The sequence below is a fragment of the Coenobita brevimanus genome, chromosome 61, assembly GCF_032717465.1.
Source record: "Coenobita brevimanus isolate Jiangsu-jjx chromosome 61, ASM3271746v2, whole genome shotgun sequence".
NCBI classification, from domain to species: Eukaryota; Metazoa; Arthropoda; class Malacostraca; order Decapoda; family Coenobitidae; genus Coenobita; species Coenobita brevimanus.
The window spans coordinates 22,667,219-22,681,942 of record NC_137014.1 but is presented as its reverse complement, the minus strand read 5'-3'; the positions used below and the strand labels follow the sequence as shown (position 1 = coordinate 22,681,942).

The 14,724-nt window shown below is 40.3% G+C and overlaps 1 protein-coding gene across 1 annotated transcript in view; it reads left to right on the top strand.

The window, feature by feature from the left end:
• Positions 1-14,724, top strand: part of LOC145403705 (glutamate receptor 1-like) — a 1,124,056-nt gene that overhangs the window by 451,887 nt on the left and 657,445 nt on the right. The window contains exon 5 of the mRNA XM_080275390.1: positions 4,533-4,653. Within this exon, the coding sequence (XP_080131516.1) occupies positions 4,533-4,653 (121 nt within the window). The remainder of the gene's footprint in view (positions 1-4,532; positions 4,654-14,724) is intronic.

The following is a 14,724-nucleotide window of genomic DNA, read 5'->3' as shown; positions in this document are numbered from 1 at the left end:
TGCGTCACGCTGTCATGGATGACCGTAAGAAGGCATTAATCCATGCAGTTGACTCTGATGTCATCGTGCTGTCTGTTCACTTCTTCACAACATTCCAAAATGTTGGGCTTACCGAGCTGTGGATTGGTTCTGGGTGTGGGAAAGCATATACAGATATTCCAGTTCATGAAGTTTCATGGCAACTGGGACCTGACAGATGTAAAGCACTCCCATTCTTCCATGCCTTTACATGTTGTGACCTTACACCTAGCATGCTGGGCTTTGGGAAGAATCCAAGAAGGAATGCGTGGATGAACTTTCCCGATATAACTAAAACAATGATCAGCTTGACTGAAAATCCACACGAGCTGACAAAGAATTATCTCCACATGCAGCGTATTGAGCAACTGACAGTGTGCATGTACATCAATAACTGCTCCAGTGTTACTGTAAATGAATCACGGTGGCTTATGATCGCTCAGAGTCTAAGGTCTCTAGAGAACATCCCACCCACAAAAGCAGCCTTGTACCAGCATGTCAAGAGAACAGTTCTTAGATCAACTTTCATCTGGCATCGAGGCTTGAAGAAACAATTGTCTGCCAGATCCAACTCAGTATGGTTGGGATTGGAATGGACGCCTGGAGACATGGGTCCCGTACTAGACCGATTTGGGCGATGTAATTGCTGTCTGTGCACTTATGCTCCACTGTGCATGTGTTAAAGCTTGCCAAGGAAACTGTACGTGTTTTAAAGCTGCAGTTAGGTGTACACCATTGTGCAAATGTCAGTGTGGGTGCTGCAACAGTACTGAGTGATGTGATTGAGCAGGAAAATAATTATCACGTCGGTGTGATTCAGGATGACAGTTCTATTACTTTGTGTTCCATTTAATATGTTTCTCCATTCACTGCTTATTATTTTTAGTTCATATAATCGCGGGATATCTGTTTCTTGTATTTTGTATTATGATGAAAAATCTGAAAACGGCACAAACAGATTTTACAGATTTCATATATTTGACCTCAGTGACTTTCAAATTGACCTAATATCTTAAATACGCTTAAAAATGGATTCTATGTACTCGGAGACATGGGAAAAGTGGTATTACACTTAGATAATTATACGATCAGTAGAAGCTGAGATTGTACGTTTCGTACTTACTATCGATTATTTTGAATTTTGCAGCTACCGTCCACCAGGGTGGTCGCCAACTTGTAGCCAATGGTTTTTGAAAATCTCATGACCTGCCCTATCATCATGCCAAATTTTAAAAAGGTGTCACCAAGTGCACGATTCCTACATGTTCCTCCACCGCTATAACGCTTTCAATTACAACCACATCCACACCACACTGCTCCATCTCTTATCATTTGTCAGTCTGTCTCTCCCTGTAACTCCACATGCTCCTTTCAAATAGCTCATTTCCTCTGCTCTCACTCTTAACTTGTGTCCTACTAAGAAGGTCAAAGCTTCGCTTCCATTCGTTAGAGCTGGTAGCACAATACTTTCATACAGCGACTTTGTTACTTCCATGTTCAGTTTCTTATTTCTTATCACTGCTTTAAAAAATCTGGCAACCTTTCTTCCCTGTTGTATTCTTTCAAGCACTTCATCCTCCAAACATCCATCCTTATTTATTACACTACCCAAGTACTAAAATGCACTCACATTTTCCATTTCCTCATCATCCGTCCTCACTGTGCACTCACAGATTTCATTTCTCTCGAAGACCATAACTTTAGTCTTCCCTACATTCACCTTTAGTTTAGGTTTCTTACACACCCTCCCAAACTCATTCACTAAGTCTTGCAGTTCCCCTTCATCGTTACCTAACAATACAGTATCATTTGCCAGCAATAAAATAGGAACTTTCCAAACGCTGCTGTCTCTCATTAGGGCCGCTCCAGCATCCACTACCCTACCTTGTATCGTTTTTATAACCCCAACCATATACAAACTGAACAACCATGGAGACATGACACATCCCTGTTAGGCTGTTTCAAACCAACGTTCAGATAGAAAAATTCACTCATTTCACACACGGCAGCCTTAGCACCCTCATACATACTCTTCACGGCATTGAACTGCTTCCCATTTACTCCATATATTCTTAATATTTACCACATTCCTTGCATATCCACTCTGTCATATGCTTTCTCCAAATCCATGAAGATCACATGCAACTTCGTTCCCTTCTCTAGAAACTTTCCACTGAAGACCTTAGGATGCGTATCTGATCTGCACAACCTCTTCCCTTCCTAAAAGCTCCCTGTTCTTCTCCAACTAATTCCTCTGTTATTTCCCTAACTCCATCAGTAACTAATCCACCATGTGCTTTTCCTTTTACGCTAAGATGAGAAATGCCTCTATGATTACTACACACTTCTTTCTCTCCTTTTCCTTTGTACAGAGGCATAATTATACCAGACTTCCAATCCCCCGGGACACTACCTTCCTTCCAGGCCTATCTGCACATGTTCCACATCTATTTCATTACTATTTCTTCCTCATGCTTCTGCATTTCACCACACACTACATTAATTCCTGGGGTTTTCCCAGTGTTAACTTTCCTCATTCCTTCCACTGCTTCCTTCCTATACTGATCTCTTCCTCCCTTTTCACATCCCTCCTTCTCCCAGACATTCCCCGGCCACTTTTACTCTCATTGCTTTCATTCTAAATATTTAACAATTCCTTAAAGTATTCTCTCCATCTGCGTACTTTTTCATTCATTTCCACTATCACTCTACCATTTGTATCTTTCACTCCCCGTACTAATTTCTTTATCTCCCAGTCTAACTCGCTTTATCTCCTTCCAGAATATTTTCTTACATTCACTCCACTTAACACTCAAATTCCTTCCAAATTCCTCATTCACTCTCTTCGTACTGTCTCTTACTAATCTTTTCACCTTTCTCTTTCTCTTTACATATAACTCTCTCTTTCATCTCTAAACTTTCTCCATCCCCCTGCTTTCTACTAATTAGATGTTTTCTTTTGCGCCACTGCTTGTCTCACCTCTTCATTCCAAAACGCAGTTCCTTGCACCCCCTTTCGCCTACTCTTCACCCCACTGACCACCTCACGTATTGTACAGATTTCAACACACACCTTCCACCTCCTCCATCTGCTCCAAATCATATTTACCCAATCGCCCCTCCACTTCTGTCTTTGGTTTTGCCTTTTTCCCATCTACTTGCAACCTTTCTACCCTCCTTGTGTGAACTACTTTCTCCTGTCCTTCTCTCCCTCTATTCATCCATCTTTTTTGTACCTTAACTTTCACCACCACTAAGTTGTTGTCCGGAAGCCCACTCCCCCCTCTGTATGCTCTTGCCATAGTACCTTCTCATCCTCTCATCCCCACACACCTAATAAGTCATTGCCCTCCGTTCAATCTCTTCACCACCCACCCTTCTCATCACTGGCTACCAATACATGTGGATCATTATTTGCCTAAACAGGGTATTGGGTATAACCAATCCCCTTCCCACACAAATGTTCACTAGAGCACTGTCATTCTCATCCACTTCTGCAGGAACCCACTCGCCAACCACTACACTCACCCTCACATTCTTTACTTTTACATTTATATCTCCAGCAAAAAGCAGTCTCTCATTCTCTCAAACTTTTCCATGCACGTTTCCTCATCTGCACGGAAGTTTTCTTTCACTCTACTCACACGGTCTGTCGTTGGTGCATATGCACACACATGTTTGTATTCCAACTTTCAGTCTTATCCATACAATCCTTGAACCAACTGATTCATACTCTCTTATATTTTCCTGCTAATTAACTAAAAGAGAATAATAGCATGGAATTAGTAAATCTAAGATTAATCAGTCTCTCAACGGCAGTGCTGATCCCCATTTCATCCCCTTCCAGATATCTGAAAACGTTGTATAGAAATGTTGTGAAATAAACTGAAATTATATCTTCATGTCTGAAACCTCTCTTTACTTGTATTTCCTGGCTCTCCTTGTGGAGTTTTATGATGACGGTACTGCTTTTGTAAATATCTTCTACAACTTTACTGTAAGTTTCTCCAACGTCTTGTCATCGAATGGCTCTCATCATTTATGCATTTTCAGGCGATGCAAATACTTTCTCAAAGTCGGCATTTGCCATGGGCAAAGCATGTTTTTTTTTTTTTTTTTAATTTTATTCTGAAATGTCCTTAGCTACTTGATTCAACATGAAATATCTAGTACTGAGTAACCACTACGAATGAGGGCATATTCTCTTTGCTGGTCTACATCTTGTGTTAAATTAATCTAAGTTATTACGATTTTTTGAAAAGTTTGTGTACACGAGGGAGAAGGCTAATTGGACGGTAGTCCATTAGGTCCTTAAAAGTCTTTATTGTGGATTAGAACAATAGACACGTTTTCCGATGATCTGAGTACTGCTTTGACTTGTAGACAGTTTGTGTTTAGCCACTTTAGTTACAACCAACAACGATATACTGATACACACGACATCCAGTTACCCTACCCATCGTCGAACACATTTATATAATCACCTGTAACTCATTCTCACTGTGTTTCCTCAGGTGGTCTCATAAACATGTGGTGTTGGACTGCAGCACGGAGATGGCCAAGAGCCTCATTATTGGTCACGTGCGTGACGAGCATATGGGTCGTCGCAACTACCACTACCTCATGTCCGGCCTTGTGAGTACCACCCCATCCATATACACCCATTCCGCACTCAATATATACTTTACACCCACCTCAGTATATTTCTTAACATTCTCAGCAGATACTTTCTATCCACACCACACAACTCTCTTCTCAACAACTCAATGGATCATCCTCTGTCCCCTAAGTATACTTTCGGTTATTGATTGACCTGTGCACCTAAGATGTATGGGGTGAGTAGATTGTGTTTGATTCGCGGCCGCTGATTGGCCGCTGATGATGTCATTGAAATAAATGCAGGCATGTATTATAGTGCAACATGTGTTCATAGGTGTACACCGTGGGTGGATGGAGTGCATGGACGTAAGTGTACACCGTGGGTGGATGGAGTGCATGGACGTAAGTGTACACCGTGGGTGGATGGAGTGCATGGACGTAAGTGTACACAATGGGTGGATAATTTACTTCAAAAGGTCGCTCATCGTTTTATATAACTTCATATTCAACTTTAATTTTCTTTGGTAATGGTAAACTTTTAAAGCCAAGTCTGGCCTCCTGAGCCTCGGAAATTCTTTCATATTTAAACTGGCTGCTTATAATGCAAGTAGTTTACAAATATAAATATATATGTATTAAAATAAGAAGAGCTGTAGATTTACATCATCGGCGGCCAATCAGCAGCCGCGAATCAAACACATCCTAGTCCCCCCATACATCTCAGCTCGACAGGTCATTCAAATGAGTAGAGAATGACTGCCCTCCACACACCCCATCAAGCTCTTTTCTCAGTATATTCACATTAATTTTATACCCAGAAAGTGTACTTTCCACCCACATGAACTTATACCTTAGTGACCAGCTTGCAGCTGATAAATATAATCTCTTCCCTTCGTTGCCTCCTGAGCAGAATACCCTTATCTCTTCATTACTCGGATTTAGCCAGTTCCCTTTTATTATTCCATTATTATCGTGCACTAGCAATTTGTTCATTTATTAGCACTGTATTGCATTCATTGATTACCTAGATCAGTTTACCTTAGTCTCCCTCTTCTCCTTTTCTTGTTCTCTTGCAATGACTTTCGTGAAATCCATAGGCATAAATCTGTCCCTTCTCGTTAACTGTTTACCCAACAACTTCCCCTCGTTATGTACCATCCCATACTTGCTTCCTAGTATTGTCTCCTCTCCAATCTCCACATAATCCTTTTCCTTGTGTTCTTTATTGATCTCCGGTAGTCGATAGGCATAAATATATCCCTTTGTTTTTCTGTTTACTTGCCATTCGTCACTCCCTCATTATTTATCACTCCCCTGTTGCATCTTGATCATTTTACCTCTGTCCTCTTCCCTCCCATATCCCCTGTTCTAATACGCTTTAATGACCACTGTACAGCCCATAAGCTTTATTCTCTTTTAATCAGATTACTCTCCCTTTTATCTTTCCCTCATCATATACCTCTTCACTTTCCTAATGATAAAGTTACCAAAGTCCCCTTCGCTTCTTCCATCCCGTATTCTTGTACTTCATAATGACCCTCGTGCAGTCGATAGGTATAAGACTGTCTTTCCTTTTTACTCATTTACCCCTGTTTGTTTTTGTCTCATCATTTATCTCTTCACTAATGCCTATTGATCAGCTTACCATAGTATACTTTCATGTTGGTGGATGTGTTCTTGAGGAAACAATGGATGCATAAAAGATTAATTTCTGCCCCTGTAGCCCTCGATATTGATCGTTTGTCTATAGTTATAATGCTGTCCTTTATGTTTATACAAACAATCCATCTTCATATTTCTCTTCTCATTTATAACCCCATTCTCATTTCTTCATCAGCATACCTACGTCTTCCTCTTCCCATAATCCCTTATATTGCACCCTCAGTGATCCTCGTGCAGTTAATAGGCATAAGTTCAATTCCTCAGTCGATAAATCATACGAAAAAAAAAAAATATGTGCCTTATGACCACTTCACTATGGTGACATAATTCCATTTCATTTCTTTGTTCTACACTCTATTCAAACTTGACTTAGTAGGGCCCAGTTGTAGTCAAGGAGATAATGATGCTGTATCGAACTCTTCTAGTTCGAAAAGTCTCCTCCAACCAAATTGAAACCGTCTCGGATTAGCAAGAACTGACTAATCTAATCCACTCGTAATTAAAGGCTTAGTGACCCTCGGGAAGTCCATAAAGGCAACTATAGCTTATCTTACTCATACTTGCCTCCTCATAAGTTTACCTAATGACGCTCTGCACTTACCCGTCTGCGGGTCACACAGCCAGTTGCGTCAGCATAACTGCTAATCACAGATGGAACCTGAACATACCCTACAGGGATGGAAGTGTTCTCTCTCATTTTGGAGCTTTCGTAACTCTTCTTCCTACGCGATTTATATTTCCATCGGACACCTCTTATGAATTATTTATGCAAACTTTGTCGTCGTTAGCAGAACATAGTAAGTGGTGCCAGGCACAATAAACCTCGTCCGACAGCAGTTGTTTTATTGCTGTTAAATACCGAATCGATACTGCCATTTAGTGTCAGTAAGGTACACAGTGAAAGTCTAAAGTAATGGCACAAATATCTTCAATTTATGCCCTCTGCAAACTGTGATCTTGCATTTGACCTTTCAAGGTCACTCAAGGTCAAAGGTCATGGTGCCAAATAAAAGCCTATATGAGATTTCCTGTATCTTGACAAGAGTAAATATCTATCTTCAATAAGTTTTGAGTTATACCTCCCTGAATATCTGTAACCTTAAGTTTGGTCTTTCAAGATCACTTACGGTCAAAAGTCATGGTACCAATGAAAAATCTTTGTGGTACTTCCTATATGTTGATGATAGCTAATATCTATCTTCAACCACTTTCGAGTTATAGCCCCGTGAATATCTGTGACCTTGAGTTCGACCTTTCAGTGTCACTCAAAGTCAACGGTCTTGGAGCCAAATGAAAGCCCATGTTACGAGTTCCTGTATTTTCAAAATAGTATCTTTATCCTCAACCGGTTTCATGTTATAGCCCTCTGATAATCCGTGACCTTGATTTTGACCCTTCAGTATCACGCAGTTGCCTCCAAAATTTAATCACTTTCTTTGGCGACCAGTGCCCATATATCCTGAAAATTTCATGTACACCCACACACCAAAGTTTCTGAACCCCCCCTCGGTGGAAGGAAGTGGAAGTCAGGGTTAGAGGGCAGGCGAACGAACAACCGTGAGTGGTAGTTTGGAACTGAGCTACGAGACGAATGGTGAGAAACCTAATGACACTGGATTCGAAACATTTCCATGCTATTCACCTGCAAAACATTATGCGTTCGTAACATACATAGCATATATTATAACACTGACTACTATGTTATCATGGGGTCCTGTGAAACTGGTCCAGACACGACCCATATATTTCGGGTCCTCATCATACAAATAAAGCACCGAGCCAGTTGTAGCCTATATAAGCTGCAACTTGTCATTATCACTGTAGTGATAGTTTTTGTGAATATTTTATTCCTGGATTGTCTATAGCCGTAATACAGAATGTTTGTGAACTTAATGCTGATTCCCTCAGTAGCTGTGCGGATGGTTACAAATGTTGCAGTTATTTTATGTGGACGAATAAACCACATTCTGATGGGCAGCGGAGAGCATTCACCAATAACTTACAATAACCAGATGAAATTAGATACAAACAGCACAAAGTATAAGACAACGAAAATACAACTGTGGTATCCTGCTACACCACGTTATCCAGGCCTTAACTGTTGCTTCACCTCATACGTGCATTATTTTCCTTCAGTCTCTGCCTCTTTTATTTCTCTTAATTCCCGGTATCCCTGTACTGGAAGCCGTCATATTCCTTAGGGGGTTTCTTGTCGTCCGGTCCTATAACCCCTACTGTATTACATTACTCCTCACATCATCACTGCCACACAAACAACGTTAGCACAAGCCTGTTAAATCTGTTACCAACATTATTGGCACTGCCGTTACTAATCCCCCCTTTTCCCATTGTGTCTAATTTCCCTCACAATACTACCATTGCTGTTCCTACTACTAGTCCACTGTAAATCTGTATAATAATACTTATGATTGTCCTTATGTCCGTGTATATGTTAACCACATTGTCCTTGTCCCATCGTCGACAGCTCGTTACCTACCTCGCATTGCTACCCGAGTTGAACCCCTCTCTTTCCCACCCACCATGGACTCTACTCCTCCACTCCAACACCACATTACCTCTCACCTGATCCTTGGGTCACCAGGCCTGTTGTTCACCCTTTACCGGTGAATATACGTGGTATTCGTTAATAATACTAGAGTAATTATGATAATAACAACAACAACATAGATCTGTAGCATACCTAACATTACATAATTATAAAAGCTGCAAACCCAAACGTGACTATATTACGGAGCTCTGATATATTAACCACAGAACCGACCAGAGACTGTTCTTATCATTACCACTGGACCTTCCCTGTAGCACTTCACCATGGTAATACAACACATTGTAGTCCTTTGTGGGATCACTACAGTTGTTTGGGAAAAATAACATAGTGCACGACATGCTTACAACCCACTAGAATACACCTGTGACGTTTCACCGACATCCATCAAATAGCCTAGGATAAGTTAGCGGACATTCGGCCTCTGTCAGCCTATGTCCAAACAAACATCTGGACATAGGCTGACAGAGGCCGAATGTCTCGGATCGGTATATGACGACCTGACAAAAGTGCTACCAACCTGCTTTGCAGGTGTCATCATAGTTATAATAATAATAATAATAATAATAATAATAATAATGATAATAATAATAGTAATAATAATAATAATACTAAAATAATAACAATTATAATAATAATAATAATAATAATAATAATATTATAATAATAATAATAATAATAATAATAATAATAATATTATTATTATTATTATTATTATTATTCATTCTCATCTTAAATGCCGGGACCAACTGCTTAGCCCCGGGCTCCTACGCTCCTCATGGGGCAATGTAGGATTGGATGATTGATGGATGGATTATTATTATTATTATTATTATTATTATTATTATTATTATTAATATTATTATTATTGTTATTGTTATTATTATCATTATTATTATTATTATCATTATTATTATTATTATTATTATTATTATTATTATTATTATTATCATTTGGTGAAACGAGCTGTGGAACAAAAGAAGAAGGCATATGGTGAATGGTTGGCGAGTAGAGGTAGGGGAGAAGATGAGAGAGAGAAGAGAGAGGTATATGTGAGCAGGAGAAGGGAGGTTAAGGGACTGGTGAAGGAGAGTAAGAAGAAAGTGGATGAAGAGTTTGGGAGGAATCTGAGTGTGAAATGGAGGGAGAGTAAGGAATTGTTTTGGAAGGAGGTAAAGAAAGTAAGGCAGTGTGAAAGGGGAAATAATAAGGGAGTGAAAGATAGGAATAATAGATTGTTGGTGGAGAAGAGAGAGAAATTGAGGAGATGGAAGGAGCACTTTGAGGATTTGTTGAATGTAGAGAGTGAGAGCAGTGTGCATATAAGTGGTTGGGGAATGGCTGGGAGAAGAAGAGATGAGAGGAGGGAGGAAGAGATCAGTAGGGCGGAAGTAGTGGAAGCGATGAAGAAGATTAAGCTGGGAAAGGCCCCAGGAATTGATGGAGTGTGTGGTGAAATGCTGAGGTATGGGGGTGAGATTGTTGTGGAGTGGATATGGAAGTTGTGTAGATTGGCTTGGGAAGAGGGAAGGGTTCCAGAGGACTGGAAATCAGGTATAATTGTTCCTCTGTACAAAGGAAAAGGGGAGAGAGAAGTATGTGGTAACCATAGGGGTATTTGTCTTCTTAGTGTGACTGGTAAAGTATATGGTAGAATACTCATTGATAGGGTTAGGCATATGACAGACGAGCTAGTTGGAGAAGAACAAGGGGGATTTAGGAAGGGAAAAGGGTGTGTAGATCAGATATTTGTTCTAAGATGTTTAGTGGAGAAGTATCTAGAGAAGGGAAGGGAAGTGTATGCTGCCTTCATGGACTTGGAGAAAGCTTATGACAGAATAGATAGGCAAGGTATGTGGAAGGTATTAAGAATATATGGAGTGGAAGGGAAATTGTTGAGTGCTGTGAAGAGTATGTACGAGGGAGATAGGGCTACGGTGCGAGTGGATGGTGAGCTGAGTGAGTTCTTTGATCTCAATGTGGGACTGAAACAGGGGTGTGTGATGTCTCCATGGCTATTTAATATATATGTGGATGGGGTTGTAAAGGAGGTGCAAGGTAGGGCAGTGGATGTGGGGCTGGCCCTAATGAATGAGGGTGAGATTTGAAAGCTTCCGGTGTTGCTGTTTGCTGATGATACAGTATTGTTGAGTGAAGATGAATGGGAGTTGCAAGGTTTGGTGAATGAATTTGGGACAGTGTGTAGGAGGAGGAAGCTGAAAGTTAATGTAAACAAAAGTAAAGTTATGGTGTTTGAGAGGAATGAAGTCACAGAGTGTGCAGTGAGGTTGGATGGTGAGGATATGGAGAATGTGAGTGCATTCAAGTACTTGGGTAGTGTGATGAGTAAGGATGGAACTTTGGAGGATGAAGTACGTGAAAGGGTACAGCAGGGAAGGAAGGTTGTTGGAACGCTGAAAGCAGTGATGAGAAATAAGGAGGTGAGTATGGAAGTTAAGAAGTCACTGCATGATGGCATTGTGATCCCTACCCTGACGTATGGAAGCGAGGCGTGGACCTTGCAAGAGGGGAACAAGTCAAGAGTGAGAGCAGTGGAAATGAGTTACTTGAAAGGAGCATGTGGAGTGACATGGAGGGACAGGTTGACGAATGAAGAAGTGAAGGAACGTTGTGGGGTAGATGTGGATGTGGTTGAGAAGATTAGGAGAAATACACTGAGGTGGTTTGGACATGTGGAGAGAATGGAGAATGAAAGACTGACTAAGAGGGTGTATGTAGGTGAGGTGGAGGGAGGGAGAGGGAGGGATAGACCGAGGATGAGGTGGAGGGATGGAGTTGAGAGGTATATGAGGGAGGGGGGGGTGAGTTGGGGAGAGGGTAGTCAAATGGTGGGTGACAGAGTGACTTGGAGGCGTTTTGTCTGCGGCCACCCTTTGCGGGATTAGGGCGTCGGGCTATAGATAGATAGATAGATTATCATTAGTAGTAGTAGTAATCACATGTTACTATGCATGATACAGAGGAGGACAAACACCATTATCTCCGTGACAAAACACGTGAACACAGCTTTGACATATGAAACCAAACATTGCCATAATATGCTGTAATGGTAGGGTTTGACAGCAACCCAATGTTTGACAGCAACCCAACCTTCTGTCATGACAAACAGATTCTGCATTGCGTTTACGCACTGACGAGCAGTTAGTTATAATTTATAAGAGTCATGTGCGCTCTCAGCTTGAATACTGCTCACCTTTGTGGAGAGGATGTGGAGAGGTTGCATTAAAACAAGTAGACAAAATTCAGAACAAAGCTGTTAAAATTATTAATAACCCTGCTATTACTAATAAACTACCTCCTCAACACGTAAGCAGGAATATTGCCTCCCTTGCGTTATTTTGCAGATATTTCTATAGCAAATGATCAGACGAAGTTGCGTCCATGCTGCCACCTCTCCATGCCTTCCCTCGTGCTACACGGGCAGCTGGCAGCGCTCATGACTGGAATGTCACTCAGCCATACTGCAGAACTTCTGCCTATCAGAATTCTTTCATTCCCCGAACTGCGTCTCTCTGGAACTCGCTTCCCCAGAGTTGTTTCCCTCCAAACTTCAACCTACTGCTGTTCAAGTCTAATTGTTACAGATATTTTATGAACAGAGGACACCAGTAATCTGGTGCATGAATTTGTTTTTTTTATTCATTTGTTTTTCCTTCCTCTGTTCTATTATTAAAAAAAAAAAAAAAAAAAAAACTTTCAGCACTTGTCCTCCTCTGTATCGTGCCTAATAAGATGTGATTATTATTATTATTATTATTATTATTATTATTATTATTATTATTATTGATATAACTATGATGAAACCTGCAAGGCAGGCAGGATGGTAAGTTTTGTCAGGTCGTCATATACCGATGCAAGACATTCAGCCTCTGTCTATGGCTAGTCGTTTGTTTGTTTGTCCTAACTTCTTCTAGGGTATTTCATGGATGTCAGTGAGACGTCGTAGGTGTATTTTAGTGGCTTGTAGGCATGTCGTGCCCTATGTTATTTTTCCCAAACAGCTGTAGTGACTGTACAAAGGACTAAAATGGGTTGTATTACGATGGAGGAGTGCTTTAGGGAAGGTCCAGTTGTAATGACATGAACTGTCTGTGGTAGTTTCTGTTGTTAATATATCAGAGCTCCGTAATATAGACACGTTTCGGTCTGCAGTTTTTAAGGTTAATGTTAGGAACACTACGCATCTATGTTGTTGTTGTTATTTTATTACTGCCCACCTTTTGAAGACGGAGCGATTATGTTTTTGCCTGCATGTGTGTGTGTGTGTGTGTGTGTGTGTGTGTGTGTGTGTGTGTGTGTGTGTGTGTGTGTGTGTGTGAGTCCCCATTATATCTCATGAACGGCTTGAGCAATCAACATGAAACATTCAGCGCATCAAGATATGGCCAAAATCTTGGACGAGTTCGAAAATGGACACTCGGGATCAGGGTTAAGGTCTCAAAAATAACTGCCAAAGATCAACTAGTTTATTTTCGGCCGACTTTAGCACCATTATATCTGATGAGCGGCTTGAGCTATCAACATAAAACCTTCATGATAATAAGATATGACCTAAATTTTGGAATTGGCCAACAGCACATTCTGGCAGGCAATTAGCATTCGGCTCCCAAATACCTTTTTTTATTATAAGTAGATACCACGTATATTCACTGGTAAAGGGTGAACAACAGGCCTGGTGACCCAAGGATCAGGTGAAGGGTAACGTGGTGTCGGAGTGGGGGAGGAGTAGAGTCCATGGTGCGTGGGAGAGGGGGGGGGGTGCAACTGGGGTAGCGGTACGGATTAGGTGACGAGTTGTCGACGGTGGGACAAGGACAATGTGGTTAACATATACACGGACATAAGGACAATCATAAGTATTATTATACAGATTTACAGTGGAGTAGTAGTACGAACAGCAATGGTAGTATTGTGAGGGAAATTAGACACAATGGGAAAAGGGGGGATTAGTAACGGCAGTGCCAATAATGTTGGTAACAGATTTAACAGGCTTGTGCTAACGTTGTTTGTGTGGCAGTGATGATGTGAGGAGTAATGTAATACAGTAGGGGTTATAGGACCGGACGACAAGAAACCCCCGAAGGAATATGACGGCTTCCAGTACAGGGATACCGGGAATTAAGAGAAATAAAAGAGGCAGAGACTGAAGGAAAATAATGCACGTATGAGGTGAAGCAACAGTTAAGGCCTGGATAACGTGGCATAGCAGGATACCACAGTTGTATTTTCGTTGTCTTATACTTTGTGCTGTTTGTATCTAATTTCATCTGGTTATTGTAAGTTATTGGTGAATGCTCTCCGCTGCCCATCAGAATGTGGTTTATTCGTCCACATAAAATAACTGCAACATTTGTAACCATCCGCACAGCTACTGCGGGAATCAGCATTAAGTTCACAACCATTCTATATTACGGCTATAGACAATCCAGGAATAAAATATTCACAAAAACTATCACTACAGTGATATATATATATATTTTTTTTTTTTTTTTGCCTATCAACCATTGGGGCCGAAGCCCCTGGTTATTAAGGCCATATATATATATATATATATATATATATATATATATATATATATATTTATATATATATATATATATATATATATATATATATATATATATATATATATATATATATATATATATATATATATATATATATATATATATATTTAAACATATATAAATATATATACAAACATATATATATACATACATACACACACACACACACACACACACACACACACACACACACACACACACACACACACACACACACTTCCATGCATACATACAGACACACTTTCATGCAAACGTACATATATATATAATAATTTTAATCTTATTTTTTTT